This window comes from Mastigoproctus giganteus, chromosome 7, assembly GCF_048544385.1.
Source record: "Mastigoproctus giganteus isolate SK-2022 chromosome 7, ASM4854438v1, whole genome shotgun sequence".
Taxonomy (NCBI): Eukaryota; Metazoa; Arthropoda; class Arachnida; order Uropygi; family Thelyphonidae; genus Mastigoproctus; species Mastigoproctus giganteus.
The window spans coordinates 22,487,323-22,507,343 of record NC_143581.1 but is presented as its reverse complement, the minus strand read 5'-3'; the positions used below and the strand labels follow the sequence as shown (position 1 = coordinate 22,507,343).

The 20,021-nt window shown below is 35.4% G+C and overlaps 1 protein-coding gene across 1 annotated transcript in view; it reads right to left on the bottom strand.

Annotated features, from left to right (window-relative positions):
* Positions 1-20,021, bottom strand: part of LOC150082637 (lon protease homolog 2, peroxisomal-like) — a 285,321-nt gene that overhangs the window by 140,030 nt on the left and 125,270 nt on the right. The window contains exon 8 of the mRNA XM_090377560.1: positions 832-878. Within this exon, the coding sequence (XP_090233686.1) occupies positions 832-878 (47 nt within the window). The remainder of the gene's footprint in view (positions 1-831; positions 879-20,021) is intronic.

The following is a 20,021-nucleotide window of genomic DNA, read 5'->3' as shown; positions in this document are numbered from 1 at the left end:
AACCCCGGTCTAATCAAGAAGCGTGTGCTACGCACTGGTGCTCCTTCCCACCTGGCTACGGAGGCGCCAGTTCCTTTGTGACCACATCATAATAACCAATCAAATTTGTCAGACAAGACTTTCCCTTAACAAACCCATGCTGTGTTTGAATTATTGCTGCAGTCTTGTCTAGATGATCCTGCAAAAGTAGCTGTATAACTTGTTATATTTCATGTTTCCTTGGCAACAGTCAATTCTCTGACTTAAGACTTCTGTACATCAATTCTTTCTTCTTTCATAATAGCTTTCAGTAGATTCTCAAGCCAAAAATGACAGAACTGATCGGTAAAATATCTACAGATCAGTTTAGTTTCATGTGTCTTGAATGATATTGGGAAGCACTGGGAACTTTTTTTAATGGCTAACTGAACAAGTACAGCAAAGTATTTGCAGGTGTTTGCTATGTCCATATTCTTTAACAAAATTAATATAAAAAAAAAAATAATAAATAAATAAATAAAAAATTCCAATTTAACACTATTTTTTGCCAAACAAAAAAGACAAAGAATAACAATTTCTTTGATACTGCCAATAACAATAAGAATAACAATGTATTTCTGCAAAAAATTGGGAGAAACTCTATGGTACTAACTCAAGTATAAAGTAAGATAGAGAGTTGGCAGCTATATATGAGGATCACAAACATCACTAAAAAAAAATGTTTGCAAGTTCTGGTTGTCACATTTATAGGTTAATCTTACAGTAACTGAAAATACTGATATGAATAAAAGATAAGGGATAAGGAATAAGGAATAAATAAAAGATAAGGAACTGAAATAGTATTTAACTTGCCTTGTCATTGCATGCTCTGGCATATGTGGTGGCATTTTCTTTAGTCGCTAAAACAAAATAGACACATTATGTAAAAATTAACAAAAATAAACAAACAAATGCATGATGAACTGGGGGCGGGGGGATATACAAGACTGCATGTAATAAAGATGTACAAATATGAATAAAATTTAAGATAAAAATTAAATAAAATTAAAATACAGCATTTGTCATTAATTCATTCTCAAAAAAACAATAAACAATGAAGCAACAATTATAGATCCATTTTTCTCAAAGATCCAATGCTGTAAATATTCACACATTCCCAGCAGCCTGACTGAAGTATCAAAATTTAACATATATATATATAAAAAAAAAAAAAAAAAACTTTGTGCATTTAGAACAATTGTACAGTGTGGTGCTTAACACATTCGCTGCCACCTAAATGTGAGAGAACCCATTCAATGTGCTATAATTTTAAGAATATTGAAGGGGGGAAAAAATCAACATTCTGACAACCACAGCATTACAAAAATGTATAGTTAATGGCTGAAAATTAAAAGTTTGGAGCAAACACTTTTGTACAGAACTGTAAATCAGGACAAATCTTAAAATTTTATAAAACATTTATTCATGTACATAAACTAACATCAACACAAGCAAAGAACAGATAAAACTGCATACCAAGTCCATACACAAAACCAAGCATTATTGCAAAGCATTCAATCAGTGTGTTAGGACTGAGTAGCTGTTAATTTCATGTGCCTTTAAGTTTATGGCACTTTTTGGGTGACTGCTTAAGAATGACCACTTGTATGCATTACAGCAGTGCTTGGATGCATTTTGAATGCAGATATGTATTGAGGCACACATCACTTTTAGTGCCATTTTACACACATTATACTATGCATAATATATATATAAAGGCAGCAAACATGTTAAATGGAATACATTAAATTTTATACAATTTCCATAAAAAAATTCATAAATTATAAGAAGTCTTGATGATTTATGAATCCCAATCTGATGTACTACAAGAGCCAGAAGTTACAAACTGCAAGTTATGACTTCATCGAAAATATATCATCCAAGAATTATTATTTAAAAATAATTCTCTCTTCAGTAATTCAGCATTGGTGTGCATATCACTTCAACTCCCAAGTGTCTCATTACAACCTTGCTGAGCATTTGTAATGTGGCCTATGAGTTTAACATCTTTGGCATTTGATGTCAAATGCCAAATACTATCTAATGTCAGCATTATAGGTTTTCATACTCAAAATTATATTATTAGAAACTTTAACACTTTTTTTTTTTTTTTTTTCCTGTTTTGAAATCATTGCAAATGTGAAAAATTAATGAAAATCAGCACTGCAACTGTGACAAACACTGAAGCTAGTCATGGTAAATGAAAATATAGAACAATAAAATTTTGCAGAGTATCAGACAAAACCATAATAGATGACTGAACATCTTGTCAAATTGACAGGAACAATCTATATCCCAGAGTCATGCATTGAAAAATGCCCCTCAACAATGAAAGCATGTCAATATTAGAACAATAAATAGGTGGAATGCAGAACAAATGCAGAGCCATGTACAGTACAAGACTACAATCAAAAACCAAAATAATTATACACATACTGAAACAATGCATAAGAGGAGTACAAAGACGAATGAGCAGGGCTGAGTTACAATTTATTTTAGTCTGTTCAGTTTAACAAATTACAAGTAATTTAGCAAAGCATCCTATGATTAACTAAAACAGTCACATCTCATTTTTTTCAAAATCTGTTAAGCTACTCCTAAAATCACTAATAGCATACATCAATCAGATCCCAATCTGAGGTACTACAAGAGCCAGAAGTTACAAACTGCAAGTTATGACTTCATCAAAATATGTAGTTGGAATTCATACATAGCAATGGCAAATAACTAAAGTCACTGTGAATAAAATACTTTGAGGAAAAATAGAGCATTGAGTAGCATTCTTTACCAGGTATACATCATGGTTCTGGTTGTGACCCTCCCCCCCCCCAACAAAAGAAGAAAAATGAAAATTTTGGCGCACAACTGCTTTTGATTTATCTATAACCTATTATGTTGATATTTTTATTTTATTTATTTAATTGAAAATTCTCTTGCGTACTACATCCCAACTTCTTGACCTTTCCAACTAAGAGATACTACATCATTTTAGCTTAAATCTCATTGGTCACACAATCATGAAATCATATTCATTATTTCTTGAGCTACAGATTATAACATCTGGTGAGTACAGGCTTGGCACACCCAGTGTCCTGAACTGGATATTCATCATTCTTCTCTTTCTTTGTGATTCCTTTCTAGTTGCATGGGATGGGATGCATATAAGCTAGTCTGTAATCAGGTCACAAAGGAGGTTAGGCAGGCGAAGGCAGATTACGAGAAATCTTTGGCAAAAGATGCTAAGAAAAACAGCAAGGATTTCTTTACTTATATAAACTCTAAAAGGAAGAGGATAAATCTGATTGGTCCACTTGATATCGATGGTTCGACTGTTGATGATCCTGCTCAGATAGCAAACAAACTAAATGAGTATTTTGCATCTACATTCCCATATGAGGAGTTATTAAGGTTTGAAAATGCCAGAAGGTTATCAAATTGTAGCAGGGTGCTGAATGATTTTGTAATAACTGAGAGCTGTTATGTTATTTGGTTTTTTTAGGAGCATTAGCAACTAAGGCCATATTGCTCCGGGGATATGCGGTGGTCATTCCCTGACCTTTCCGCATCCTCTGTATTTGGCGGTCATGGGCTCGAACCTCGGTCTAATCAAGAAGAGTGTGCTACGCACTGCCGCTCCTGCCCACCTGGCTACGGAGGCGCCAATCACTGAGAGCAAAGTGGAGGAAAAATTGTTGAAGTTAAACATAAGAAAGGCACCTGGGGTGGATGGGATCTATCCAGTTATATTAAAGGAGGCGGCAAAGCAACTAAGCAAACCCTTAGCCATAATTATGAGAGCATCCTTGGACTCAGGGGAGGTCCCCACGGACTGGATAGGTGCAAATGTATCCCCAATTCACAAAGGGGGATCGAAGGGTGACACGAGTAATTACAGACCAGTTAGTTTAACTTCTGTTCCAGGTAAAATAATGAATCACTGGTTAAAGATGTATTGCAGGATCATCTAGACAAGACTGCAGCAATAATTCAGACACAGCATGGGTTTGTTAAGGAAAAGTCTTGTCTGACAAATTTGATAGGATATTATGATGTGGTTACAAAGGAACTGGATGCTGTTTGTTGTTATTTGGTTTTTAGGAGCATTAGCAACTAAGGCCATATTGCTCCGGAATGTGCGGTGGTCATTCCCCGACCTTTCCGCATCCTTCGTATTTGGTGGTGACGGGCTCGAACCCCGGTCTAATCAAGAAGCGTGTGCTACGCACTGCTGCTCCTTCCCACCTGGCTACGGAGGTGCCTGGAACTGGATGCAAAAATAATTTTGATATCATATATTTGGATTTCAGGAAAGCTTTTGACACTGTTGCGCAGGGAAGACTACTGTACAAATTGGAGCAGAATAGTATTAAGGGTAAGTTGCTACAATGGATAAAAGGATAGTTGAGTGGGAGAAGACAGAGGGTGGTAATTAATGGGTGCTGCTCTTCGTGGACTAATGTTATTAGTGGAGTCCCACAGGGTTTGGTGTTGGGTCCTCTGTTGTTTTGTATATTTATCAATGATAATGATGAAGGTATATCAGGCTTAGTGTCAAAGTTTGCAAATGATACAAAGGTTGGCAGGGTTGTTAATGACAGTAATGGTAGTGTGCTACTGCAACAGGATCTAGATAATTTGGGCAGATGGGCTAAGAAGTTGCAACTGAAGTTTAACTTTGACAAATGCAAAGTACTGCATATGGGTAGAAGTAACCCCAGAGAAATGTACCAACGGTGTGGTACTAAACTTAAGGTGGTAGGAAATGAAACAGACCTGGGAGTAATTGTGCAGTCAGATATGAGGTTTTCTGAGCAATGCAGACAGGCTGCCAGGGCAGGTCATGGGGTTTTGTCAATAATATACAGGAATTTTGCTAGCAGGGAAAAGGAGGTGATTGTCCCTCTGTATAAGGCAATGGTCAGGCCACGCCTTGAGTACGCATACAGGTCTGGAGGCCTCATTTTAGGAAAGGATGTAGATTTGCTTGAGAGTGTACAGAGAAGGGAAACAAAATTGGTGAGGGGAATGAAGGGATCCTCTTACCAAGAGAGGCTTAAGTTCTGCAAATTGCAGTGGCTGGAGACTAGGCACCTGTGCGGTGATCTGATTGAGGTGCATAAAGCCTTGAATGGGTTGAGCACGCTGAATTCTGATCGGATCCTTCCACTTGTTCAGATTATGAACCTAAGGGGGCATAAATTCAAATTAAGGAAAGACAAATGTAGAATAGATGTTCGGAAATTTGCCTTTAGCCAGCGGGTGGTTAATTGCTGGAACAAACTTCCATCTTCATTGTGGAAGTTGATAGGTTGAATAAATTTAAGGAGGAACTGGACAGGCATTTGGAGGGAATGGTGTGATTTTTTTTTTTTTTTTTTTTTTGGCTGATGCTGTACCAACGATCATAATCCACACACTACTACTACTTCTGACTCTCTCTCTCTCTCTCTCTCTCTCTCTCAGAATAACACTGGAATTTTTTTTCGGCTGGTGCAGCATAAGCATCAGGCTTCCTTGCACCATATGGCAAATAAACAAAATGACAATAGGGCAACAAATAACAGGATCTACTTATACACTGTATTAAAGAAATTAAACTTAAATTACATTACATTAAGTAAATACCTAAAACTAAAAAATAATAAAATTTAATGAAATTAAATAAGGTATGGCATTCATATCCCACAAAATACTGTCACTCTGTGTCACCAGGCATTACTACGTGGTAGACGACTGTTATCATCCAAAGCAATACCACCACTTTGCTTAGTGGAGGCTTGAACTAGTGAAACCTTAGTCTCCAGAGCAAAGCTCTCCCCCACCCATCTCTTCTCTTTGCATGTAGACCTGCTGGAACGGGTACAGAGAAGAGCAACAAGATTGGTGAGGGGCAAGGGGTTGCTCTTACCAAGAAAATCTTAAGTTCTGCAAATTGCAGCATCTGGAGACTAGGCACCTCTGAGGTGATCTGACTGAGGTGTATAAGGCCTTGAATGGTTTGAGCAAGCTCAATGCTGATGGGATTCTTCCTCTTGCTCAGATTACGCACTTGAGTGGGTATAAATTCAAACTGAGGAAAGACAGTTGTAAAATAGATGTGGGAAAATTTGCCTTCAGCCAGCAGTTGGTTGATTGTTGGAACAAACTTCCATCTGTCCTTGTGGAAGTTGATAGTTTAAATAAATTCAAGGAAGAACAGTACAAACGTTTTGCATTCTTCATTCATATGCCTCTACTAATGCTAATATTTTAAGGTTATAGTGAGTACCACAGCAAGATCCAACATCCCTTATACTTTGAGGTTACAACTGTAAAACAGTTTTCGCAGGCCCGCTATTACATAATCCACCAGATCAAACATATTGGTAACCCTTTAAGAAGCATACAGATTAGTTGGTGTACAATCTAACTACCTCTACACTGCCAGGTAGTGACTGGAGGATGTCTTAAATAGCATGTATGCAGGAGACACTCTCAATGCCATATTATATCAAGGAGTTGGGTATATACTTGCTGTGTATGTGCCTTAAAGCTCTTGTGGCAACAACTAGACCAAAGACAACTTTTGAAGTGCAATATATTTATGATACTAGAAGAGCTGGTTTTATTTTTGATTCCTATTGTCTATTCATGTTTATCTGTTGAAGAAAGTTGAACAAAACTACCGATTGTCTGGTTAGACCCAGACAATCGGTAGTTTTGATGCAAAAAAGCTTTGATTTTGGAGGGGTTTTCATGAGTCCCAAGTGAAAATATTCTTAGTATTTCCATGCCTTGTTTTTGATCATCGTTTTGATTGACTTGGAGAGTTAGTGTGTGTTTCTCGGCTTCTCATCCTATAGTGGATTTTAGCTGGCTGTGTGTGTGTGTGTGTGTGTGTGTGTGTGTGCGTGCGTGCGTGCGCGCGTATGTGTTGAGTTCATTATTAACACAGTAAATAGTTGTGTTCTACATTTTTGTAGTTTACCTCATCGTAAATATTTGAGTTTTAATCATATTTACTGATGGCTATCATAATTAAGCATCTTTGGTTCCATTTCTAGGCTCAGGAGACTGATAAAATAAATAACCTGTTGTAAAATGTAAAGTCAAGAACAGATATATAACCAGGCAATGTATACTCTTTGGAAGATGCTGATAGCAGTACAGGAAACTCTTGGTTTATAAACGAGTTCCGTTCCAAGTTGTTCATTATACGTTTTGTTCGGTATGTGTATCTTGCATTTCTGAGCTTTTATGATACATATCGTATAAATTAGCAGCCATTTTAAAGCATTAAAACCATGTACTAAACATCGAATAATCTATACAATTTGTTTTATTATAATGTATGTATGCATTATGGTTTATCATATATGATACGAAACGTAAAATAAAATAAAAAAATAAGATATCATACTTGTTAATTTTAATTAAAAACAAATGTTACAAAATAGAAATAAAGAAAATGAGTACAGTAATACCCCGACTTACGCTACCCCGACTTACGCGAACTCGGAGTTACACGATTCTTGATTTTTTCGTTTGGCAACGCTGCCGCCCACTATCTTCAAGGTCGTTTTTCATATGTTATCGATATACGGTGCGACGGCGGAGAATGAGAGCGAAAGATGAACAAAATTCAACTTTGCTGCTTTTATGTTTTTTATATCAGTGAAGGGGAAACACATTTCACCATAATAACGTAAAAACCAACACAATTCCAGCTATCGGTATAATCACAAATGCAATTAGATCGAGTTTACTACCAGTTTATAACAGATTTCACTAGCAGAAACGCAACTGGATTTTTATTGTTTTATGGTAGTAACCCCTAGAAATGTGAGGTGTTAATAGTGTATCTCTGCCTTTATGGTGTTGTTTATTCAGTTGCTACATGCGCGCAGCTTTGTTTATGCGTATCAAGCGTGCCTCCTCGTTTTGTAATTGTGCTTTATTCCCTAAAAATGAGTAAAATACTTAATTAAAAGGTGTGAAAAGGAAGCGTCCTGGTGAAGACACTGCAGATTCAGAGAGAAAAAGAAAAGCAATTATCGATAAACAGAGGCGGACTGGATCAAAAATTCTTACCCGAAAAAATTTATAGTGGCCTCATACTATGGTTTATGGCCAAAATCACACTGGCCCACCGGGGTTTCCCCGGTAAGGCTTATGGCCAGTCCGCCTCTGTCGATAGAGAAAAAATATAAAATTGTGAAACGCTTTGAGCGAAATGAAAGACCATGTGATATTGCACGTGCTACAGGCCTAAACGAAGCAACGGCGAAAAGCACATGACAATTGCAAACTTGACAGGTTGAAAATTGAAAAGGGCTCAATTGTAAAGGGCTTAAAAATTTTAGAAAACAGACACTCCAACGAAGAACGCGTTATAGATACAAAGCAAGAAATAAAAAAATTATTAGCTTGCTATGAAGAAATTCTGAGTGAAAAAAAGAATGCGCTGTGTCGTCAGACGAATTTGTTAGATTTTATGAAGCCATCGACATCGAAATAACTTTTTAACGTAAGTCATTTGTTTTTTAATACATATTTTGTATTAATATGTATAAAGAACTGCAATTTTATTAATATTTTTCTTCTAAACTAGTGTTTTTGTTAGTCCTTGGTCCCAATTAAGCAAAATTTATATGTATTTATATGCAAAGTTGTACCCCGACTTATGCGAATTCGACTTACGCGATTTTCGTCGGACCCACCTATCGCGTAACTTCGGGGTATTACTGTACTAACATAATATATGTACTGTACATACATATGTATTCAACTTTTATTCGTCAATATCCGGCAGAGTTCAATATTTTCCACATAAGTGACACTAGATGCAGATGAGGTAAATGGAAGGGCATCTGATAATGAAGAAACAGCTGAGTTTTCAACTTTTTTAAAATGTTTTTATAGAAGATTGCGCAGTTAGATTTTTTTTCTTTTTTTTTGTTTCTTCAAAAATCTCACTGTAGCATGCTAGACAGTCAAATGCCTCTTTTCACTTTTGCAATTCTTTCCAAATTTGCGTCTTCTTCTTCTTCTTCAATGATTGCCAACCCCTCAGAAATTGATTTAAAAGCTGCAGCTATTTTCTGCCTTGTAAATGTTCTGGGAGGCTGTGGAATATCAGAATTTACTTCAGAATTTAGATGTCTCTATTTAAATTATTTCGTTGGTTGTTAATTCCTCAAAATGCAAGTCCAAAAGCTCTTATCAAGGTCGAGGTCCATTTTATTGCCCAGTTCAACAATTTTCTGATAATTATTGTAATAAATACATTTTTTAAAAGTTTATTTATTTCAATCTTATAATTATGTTCACTATATGTTTGGCATTTCGTTTTATAAGGAACTCTATCTATTAGTGACTTTAAGAAATTTTAATGATTGTGACATTTGTTATAGCGAATGTTTGTAAACCGAGAGTTGCCTGTATACTCAAAACAAGCTAGTGAGATGTTTATTTTTAAAATTATCAGATACATGACAAGCTCTAGCAACCAATTTTCTCAAATGGTTGGATTTGATTGTCTGAAGGAAGCTAGGTTTAAACTTACAGGTCTTTTACTGAATAGTGATTTTGAGCATTCCTGGACCTGCAATAGGTCAATTTTTGACCTATGAGATCAATTAGAAGCTGTGGCATTGGAGACCTGCACAGAGAATAAAGCATTATTAACTAGGTTGGAAGAGAGAAATATTTGTACAGACAAGTTATTTTTCTACATCCTATGTGGATGTGGTCAAAGAGAATGCAGAAGATAAGAAAACTAAACCAAGTAAGCTTGTTTTTATAAAATCAATAAGAGACAAGTATAAGAGCAGTGATTACATTAAAAAAGAATTGCTCAGAACTTTATTTTTCAAGTGATAATAAAGTAGGAAGCTTAAGGGTCATCCACAATAAGATAGCAGCTCTTGAGGCTGAAAGTGAATATAATGTTAAAAAGATCATATCAAGTGAAATGACATCAGTTAGACAGTTTAAAAACCTAAGAACAAACCAAAGCTGGTGATATACAATACTGATAAAGGTCTGATGAAGGACCAAGACATAACTTTTAATAAGGTTAAGGAATCTATTGATGTCCTTGCTATTAATAACTTTAAGGACAAGACAGTTAATAATTAGATTTTGCAAGTTACTGGTTGTGTTACAAAATTACTGTTGGATAAATTGAGATCTTTATTAACTCTTAATTCCTACTGAGTTAAAGATAGTCATAGTGACAAAGTGCTTCAAGTGTTTTCATTTTGCCCATGTGGCTAAGTATCGCAAAAATGATACCTTCTGTGGTCATTGTTTATTCATGGTCATTTCTTTAAAGAGTGCTCTATTTCAGATGGGCCTTCTATGTGTCTTTGTTAGAAGAAAATGCCTCCTAATCATACTGCCATTAGTTAAGAATTGTCTTGAATATAAGAAAGCTATGGAGTTTACCAAATGCAAAATAGCCTATCACAAGATCTGATAACATTACTTTGCTTTGAGTTTTGTGGGTTATGGTCAGAGGGCCATTCACTTTACTATCAAAAATTTAGTCAAATAACTGAATAAGGTAATGGAAGAGAAAAGTGCAGAACTCTTGCTAATTCAGGTGCCCTAGGCTGCTGCAGTAAGCTAAGAAATTATCCCTGCTCCTATAGTGTCACAGCACAGAGACAATACTGAAACTGCTGTTATCAAGAATCCCAATCTCACTGTTACTATGATTACATCACTATAATTTCCTCATAGTGTATGTTGCAAAGTCATTTATCTCATGGGAGTGACATACAGTAGAGCATCAGTTATCTGGAATAATTAATGTCAGACCTCTTCTGGATAGCCAAATTTTCTGGATAATTGAACACAAGGTAAGATTAAATAAATTCTGTTATAATGTATTAAGGTAAGCGAAAAAGACTTTAAATAGTGTGAAAAAAAAAAAAAAAGAATTTATTTAAAAAAATAATAATAACATACATAAAAATTCACACACTTGCATAAGTATATATATTCGGATAGATATTTTTCTATAAATTTTATATGAAAAAAAAATTTAAAGTTAAAATTTAATAAACTATTTTTCTGTTAGATCCTCCTTCACTATACATGGTCGACACAAAAACTGATATAGCATTGGAATTTTTCTTGATGTCGTAAATTGGTGAAGTCCCCACGTTAAACTCTGGTGAGATTTCCCAAATCTTCACCTTTTCTAATTCTATTAATAATTTCTGTTTTTTTGTTGCAATGTTAAAACTACACATTATTGACATTTTTCCGTAAACAACTGAGAAAAAATAATAAATCACAGTTTCAGGCTAATATTATTCTTACCAAGTCTGGAACTAAACTAAACATAACATGAAATGAAGAGAACAAAACTGTCTTGGAAAACTGGGTTCACAAAAGCAAATGACTAAACTCTATCACTCATGGTTTCGAGAAACCCATTAGCCCTAATCCAATATTTTACCAGATATACAATTAAAAAACAGACAGAAATACTCTCATAACATAATAAACTTTTGTCTCAAATATTACCATTAAAAAATAAATAAATGAAATAAATAAAAATGAGCCTTTACTATCAGTTTATCAATCTCTCAGAGCCATACATCCAATATTTGGCTGCATATAGATCAAATATTGGGATCTAATAAGATCATTCTGTGCTCTGGGTGGAGGGAACTCTGATGATAAAGAAATAAACCTTGAGAAGTTTTCTCTGCCTAGGGGTGGAGAGTTGTAAATAGAGTGGGATATTTGCTGATATTTTCCTCATTACATTTATTTATTTATTTGGAATGATGTATAGATTAGTGATAAACACCAGTTCAACTGTATGCAGAAATACTTCACAAAATAAGAATTTAACATGAATGTACAATGTTCAGAGCTGAAAATATAATAAAATATGAATAATAAATATAAAAACTTACAGGCTAAATACCCTTGGTTAGACTTAACTGAACATGACAGGTGATCGTTTTGTGAGGAGCTGAATTTGATAGCGTTGTAGATTTGGTTGTGTAGGACAGCTTTTTTGGTCCTAAGGGGATGACAGTATTAATAACCCCACCAGACACAGTAACAAGACAAACACTTGCATTGCTCTCCCTTATCATAGTGAACTCGCAGCACAATTCCGGCATATATTCAAAGATACCGATATCTCCCTCACTTTCTCTACTTATAATAAACTAGGTTCTCTATTTAATTCTTATAAAGATACATACAAATATTCCACCAACGATCTCAATAATATAATATATCTCATAAAATGCCAACCAAACTGCGACACCTGTTACACCAGCAGCAGTGCCACCAAATTCGGTTCCTCCACAACTTCCAATACCCGCGCATACTACCACTTCAATAGTTTCAGGACAGGTCAATCCTACACTGAGTTAACAATCCATGCTCAAACCCACAACCATGCCCCCCCCCCTGTTGACTCTGTCATCCCCATTATTAAACTAGATCGAGCTACAGAATTCTTCAGTATGAAGCCCTCACCATCGAATGGTACCAATACAGATATCAGAGGACCCAACACCAAACCTTGTGGGACTCCACTAATCACATTAGTCCACAAAGAGTAGCACCCATTGATTACCACCCTCTGTCTTCTCCCACTTAACCATCCTTTTATCCATTGTAGCGACTTACCCTTAATACCATTCTGCTCCAATTTGTACAATAGTCTTCCATCTTATGGTTTGCCAACTGTTTTTAGTAATTGGTTATGCAGTTTTGTCTCTGATCGCTCACTGAGGGTAATGGTAGATGGCTCTCTGTCTTCTAACTTCTCCACTAATGCCAGTATCCCCCAAGGTTCAGTTCTTTCCCTCACTCTTTTCCTCTTGTATATTAATGACCTTCTTCCATTGACTGGAAATCCTATCCATAGTTTTGCCGATGATAGCACATTGCATTCCACTTTCCATTTTGAGAAACCTTGTCCTGCTCAATCAGCTTCATCTTCTCGACTGCTACCAATTCCTTAAATGCCAATCTTCAGGCAATTCTCCAGTGGGGCAAAGACAACTTAGTTGATTTCAACCCTTCTAAAACTCAGTCTTGTCTTATATCTCACAAAAAGGATTCTTCTGCTCCTATGCTTATCTTTAGTGACGACACTCCAATTTCTAGGCAAAATGATATATCTCTTTTGGGGATTACCCTGACTTCTAATCTCTCTCTCTTGGCACAAGCACATTACAAATATTGCTTCCTATGCATCTAAAAAGCTTGGTTTTTTCTTTCGCTCTCAGTGTTACTTTTCTTCCAAACAGCTGCTCACTCTGTATAAATCGCAAATCCGCCCTGCCATGGAATATTGTTCCCACATCTGGGGTGGTGCCCCCAAAACCTCTCTCAGGCTTCTTGATTCCATTCAGAAGAGGGCAGTTAGGTTAATTAATGATTCATCTCTAACAGTCTCTCCACTCGCTTTCTCATAGACGTACTATTTCTGCTGCATGCCTCTTCTACACATACTTCCATTGGCACTGTTCTTCTGAATTGGCTTCTATAATTCCCACTCTCTCTCTTTCAAAACAGTCTGAACACATGCCACCACCAGCCAACATCCATTTACTGTCCAACTTCAAACCCACAGAACCAACTTTTCATCTTCCTCATTTATTCATTCAACTGCCGTTTTCTGGAACAACCTTCCTTCATACGTACTTCCTGAAAATTACAATCTACAGAAGTTCAAGTCCAATGTCAACAAATATCTTCTTTCATCTTCTCAACCTCCAACCGAAGCACGATACTAAGTACTATAGGTTCTAATACCTCTCGTGTTTGGGGTTCGCATAAAAAAAAAAATTTTTTTTTAAATGCGCAACAGTGTCAAAAGCTTTCCTGAAATCCAAATATATGATACCAAAATTATTTTTTGCATCCAGTTCCTTTGTAACCACATCATAATATCCTATCAAATTTGTCAGACAAGACTTTTTCTTGACAAACCCATGCTGTGTCTGAATTATTGCTGCAGTCTTGTCTAGATGATCCTGCAATTCATCTTTAACCAGTGATTCATTATTTTACCCCGAACAGAAGTTAAACTAACTGGTCTGTAATTACTCGTATCACCCTTCGATCCCCCTTTGTGAATTGGGGATACATTTGCATATCTCCAGTCCGTGGGAACCTCCTGTGAGTCCAAGGATGCTCACATAATTATGGCTAAGGATTTGCTTAGTTGCTTTGCCGCTTCCTTTAATATAACTGGACAGATCCCATCCACCCCAGGTGCTTTTCTTATGTTTAACTTCAACAATTTCTCCTCCACTTTGCTCTCAGTTATTTCACAATCATTAAGTATCCTGCTACAATTTGATAACCTTCTGCCATTTTCAAACCTTAATAATTCCTCAAGTGTGAATGTAGATGCAAAATACTCATTCAGTTTGTTTGCTATCTGAGCAGGATCATCAACAGTCGAACCATCAATGTCAAGTGGACCAATCAGATTCATCCCCTTCCTTTTAGAGTTTATATAAGTAAAGAAATCCTTGCTGTTTTTCTTAGCATCTTTTGCCAAAGATTTCTCGTAATCTGCCTTAGCCTGCCAAAAAAGCCGTCCTACACAACCAAATCTACAATGCTATCAAATTCACCTCTTCACAAAACGATCTACACAATGAACTTCAATACCTTACTGATAAATTCATAGCCAGGAGCTAACCCCCTCAACACAATATCCACCGTTAAAAACAGTATTAATAACCCCACCAGACACAGTTACAAGACAAATACTCGCATAGTTCTCCCTTACCATAGTGAACTCACAGCACAATTCCGACGTACATTCAAAGATACCGACATCTCCCTCACCTTCTCCACTTACAATAAACTAGCTTCCCTATTTAATTCTTATAAAGATACAAACAAATATCCCAAAAATGATCTCAACAACATAATATATCTCATAAAATGCCAACCAAACTGCGACACCTGTTACATCGGCAGCACTACCACCAAATGCGGTTCCTCCACAACTTCTAATACCCGCGCATACTACCACTTCAACAGTTTCAAGACAAGTCAATCCTGCACTGAGTTAACAACCCATGCTCAAACCCACAACCACACCCCCCTTGTTGACACTGCCATCACTATTATTAAACTTAGATCGATCTACAGAATTCTTCAATATGAAGCCCTCACCATCGAATGGTACCGACACCATTCCGATCTCAACATTATTAACGCTAAACTTCCCTTCAACCTTTCACCGGCTTGGAACCTCTCGTGGCTAAAGTTCCCATGTGTCAAAAAGAGCATCATGGGAGTTTAGATAAACTTTTAAATACAACACGCGCTCACTTCTCTTCCATTTGCCAACTGATGACGGTTTACTTACGAAAGTCCCTCGTAACGACTATTGGCACCACCAGTCTTCTCTCTTTTTTTTCATTTACGTCTTTTAACCTCTTTATGACAACCAAGGATTGGAGATCTGCATTTCTACTTCCTTGCACTCATTTTAAAATCTGTTTAAAATATTTTCACCCCATTCCCCGCCTTAGTTCTTTTTAATGCTTCTTCCAATCTAAATTTAACCACCATCTACCAAAAAAATTATTGCAGATTTATACAAGGTGAGTACCATTTTCTAAGCATTTGCTATTCATTTTTTAATTAGAAAGAAAAGGCATGAATATCGTTCAGAAAGAAGTCACATAATGCATTCATTTTCAAAGTAGTGGAAACACCACCATTCAAATTTACATCTATACAGCTGTACAAGTATCAGATTAGCCCTAACCAAAATGAGAAATAGTGAATCCAAATTTTTCTTTGATAAAAGCAGATATATTTTTTACAATAAGTGATGAAGTTAATTGGAATATCGTTAATGCGTAATTTAGTATAAAGGCCATTTAAGGCATTATTGAAAAGTGTCTGATTGCTGTTTAAATTTGCAAGATGAATAATTTGTGTATAGATGATGTTTTTATGAACTTTAATAGAAACATTTGAATTCCAATTAGTTAAGTAAATAATGTTGAAATTAAATTTATTTCTTTTATCAAATAATTCCGAATTATGGTGAAGTGGGGGCTATTTAAAGTAATATTTAAATCAAGGAAGTTTGCATGTTGATTACCATTATTTTCTTTATTCAAGGTGAGTTTTATAGGATATATAGTTTTTGCAATAATTTCAAAATGAACATTCAGAACCAGGATGTCATCAACGTATCGAAATGCATAGAAATTATGGTTTGGATTATCACGAGTATAAAGATCTTTGTAATAATGTAGAAATAAATTAGAGACCATGCTAGAAATTTGCGAGCTCATGGGTACTCCTACTATAAGTACATTTACCATCATAAATGTAATTATTGAGAATACATATAGTTATTCCAAACAACTTCATCAAAGCCTTGAATGGGTTGAGCACGCTGAATTCTGATGGGATCCTTCCAATTGTTCAGATTACGAACCCAAGGGGGCACAAATTCAAATTAAGAAAAGACAGATGTAGAATAGATGTGTGGAAATTTGCTTTTAGCCAGTGGATGGTTAATTGCTGGAACAAACTTCCATCTGTCGTTGTGGAAGTTGACAGGTTAAATAAATTTAAGGAGGAACTGGACAGGCATTTGGAGGGAATGGTGTGATTTTTTTTTGGCTGATGCTGCATAAGCTCATACACTTGCTTTCTTGCATCACATGCCACTACTACTACTACAACAAGAACACTGTTATACTTAATCAATTATAGAGTATAATTGATTATAGAGTATAATTGATTAAGTACAGAGATAATCAGATGATGTGGTAAAGAAGTAAATAAGTTAGAAAAGTCATAAGTTTCAATACTGAAAATGTTGGTATTGGAATTAAAGGTTTTGATGACGTTATGATTATTACTGATGATCCAGGTAGATGGAAGATTAATAAATATAGCATTTAGAAATTTAAAAAATTGTTTGCCTGTCAGATAACAGCCACTGTTTTTGGCACTTGTAATGAATCTGAAGCCAACAGGATGCTTATGGAACTTGGCTATCACGTATAAGAATGGTAAAGTAGAATTACGAATATTACGTTCTTAGCGTTTTTTCACCAACCTTTCATGGAGTAAAATAAAATTAAAATAAAATAAAACAAAACAAATCTTGATAACTATATTTACAATAACCTGTATTTACAAAATTAATATACGTATTACAATATTAAAAGTATTAAAACACAAGATTAAAATGCATTAAAATATACTAAGTTAAAAGCGATAAAATCCCGTAGCTTTCAAAGGCTCCAGCCTTCTTCTTCAGCAGTACTCTCTATTATTCAGTACACCTTTAAATATCAGCAGGGTAATGGTAGGCATCACATGTTTCCATTCTCACGTGTTCCGCTCTCTTGCATTGTGGAACCGGAAGTGGCTCGAACGGAAGTCGTACGGAACCGTTCATCCTTTTTTAGTATAATAGTCTCTAAAAGGGGGTGAATCCGTACACCCCTATCCCTATTAATGTTGGTTGTAGAGCTGATCCGCAAACTCTCGAGCCACTTACGGTCCCTATTTGAGTAGAATTACGAATTTTAGTGTGTAATTTTTTATGTAAGGTCATAAGTTTTTTAATGGTTGCATTAATGGCGAGATGACAACACAAAAAAGTGGTACTGTTGTCAACTTCCTTTTTAAGAGTGGTATAGTATGCAAAAAATGGCAAAACTGTTAGAAGCCTTATCTATAGGGGTGATGATGAAGTTCTGTTGTAAATCCAAAATGGCATTTTAAAAATAAGAATACCTAATGTGTGGATTATTATAAAGATTGAAAGTCTCATAAACTGTTTTTACAATGTCTTGGTATACAACATTTATCCAGTTTTGGAATGCTTCATGAGGTATTGTATATTTGTAAGCTAACTTATTGCAAAAATTCAAGATATTGAGATACAGATCTTCATATATGCTGTTTAAATAGGCTTTATGGGTAGGCCTAAATTTGAATCCTTTTTCCATGACAGATTTGAGCGAAATGTTATTGACAATATCCAGATTGCCAGTGATAATATGCCCATGATGTTGATCTACGAAAGAAGCACATACGGGATTATTGCAGTGACATGGAAGATCTGAAAGTTGCAAGTTGCCTAAGTTGGTAGCTAAAGTTTTATAGTTACATATTTTGAGTCCAATAGGAGATTCATAGCTGAAACAGTGATGAATATTGAACCTGAAATTGCTATAAAATGGGAGAAAACTATTGCAATTGTTAAGCAAATGATGCCAAGGAATTTTATCGAACCAGCTATGCGTAAATTTAATAGTGCAGTATTCATTGCTGTATGTGGTGAGGGAACCTAGTCTAAAAAGAGAGATATCTAGAATGATTATATTTAAGCTGGACATTTTTAAATTTAAAATTATTAATGAAAGAAGTTAAGGCTTTAAGTATAGGGTTTTGATTTTGAAGAGAAAAAGAGAGATATTTTGCACATCAAGAAAAGTGTTATCCCAAGAGCTGATGATATTGCTGAAATTGTGCCGAATATGCCTGTAATGTCGGTATATTTTATTTCCACGTTTGTATCTATGTTTGTTATCGTTGAGGAAATGACTAAGATGAAAAAGGTTGTAAATACAGTGGTTAGTGTTTAAACAACAATTACTTAAAAAGATTTTGTTAAAAAATTTGTTATTTAAACCATATGGATATAAAGACTTATGTGCACACATAAATAAATTTTCACAATAATCTCGAAAGATATTATCATTGATGATAGCGATGATTTTAATTTTGACGTTAAAACCATGATGGTGGAAGTGGAAAAGTTCTATATCTGTATCAAAATTTGTGCCAAATGAAAGGTTTTTGCTCTTGGATCTATGTCCATTAATTCTAATATTAAGAGAGAGTTTGAAGTTTGGCCAACATATTTAATATTGCGTATATTGCAAGTAAGCAAATATATGACATTATTAGTTTTACAGAATGGAGTGGAGTCAGAATTAGAGCTAGTCTCGGAGGTATCCATCATGGGACAAGTAAGATATCATTTGTCTAAACATTTTCGAAAAAATAAATTTTGGTTCAAAATATGTTTGTTAATTGTGGATTCAGAATCAAAGTGGGTAGAGCTAAAGCTTTGATTCTCCTGAATAATATTTGACACCACCTCCTCAGGAGTATGATGTAGCGTAACATGTTTTCTAGCCGAACTAGAGGCGACACAGTGCTGATCCACCGTATTATTTAATGGGACTTTGTTCATGTAAGAAAAGATAAATTAAATAGGGCAAGTTGTGTTAGTGACGAAACCATCTGAAGGTATGACAAAAGAAAATAAAAAAGAAGGGTAGAGGAAAGTGAAAGGCTCTCTTTCTCTTTTTCTGGAATTTCCTACTCAGATATATATATATAACCATACAAATAAATTAGAATGAGAGTTAAAATAAAAAATAAAATAATGCCAGCAGTATGGCAAGACAAGAGCAAAAATAGTCGAAATTAAAACTAAATTAAATCAAACCAAACAGGAAGGGAAGAGAGTGGAGTAACAAGAGTAAAAATATTGCAGCAGAAACTCTCTAAAATAATTTAGAAAATTTAAATATAAGAATACTAATTCATTGAATTTCGAAAGTCAATTAAATAGAAATTTAACAGCGCCTCCTCTGACAGGCACCAGGTCCAAATTTATGTGAAATATCACCAACAGAGATGTAAACCATTACAATGAAACAAAACAAAAATAAACCAAAATAGACAGACCATTATGCCCCATCTCGACAGAGGACCACAAGGCCAATAATGGTCAGGAACAAATCGTCGCAAAGGAGAATCGATCCAAAGATCAGTCCGCCACCTGATCCCCAGATCGAACCACCAATGCAGGGGGGATTTGAACAGCGGTGGTCCTGATGCAGTGAAAATTTAAAAATAGAACAGATACGAGCACTCCAGTGCAAAACTACACTACTGACAAAGTAATCTTAACCAGATTATATACACAAATAATGAACTATGGATGGCAGCACAGGCGCAGC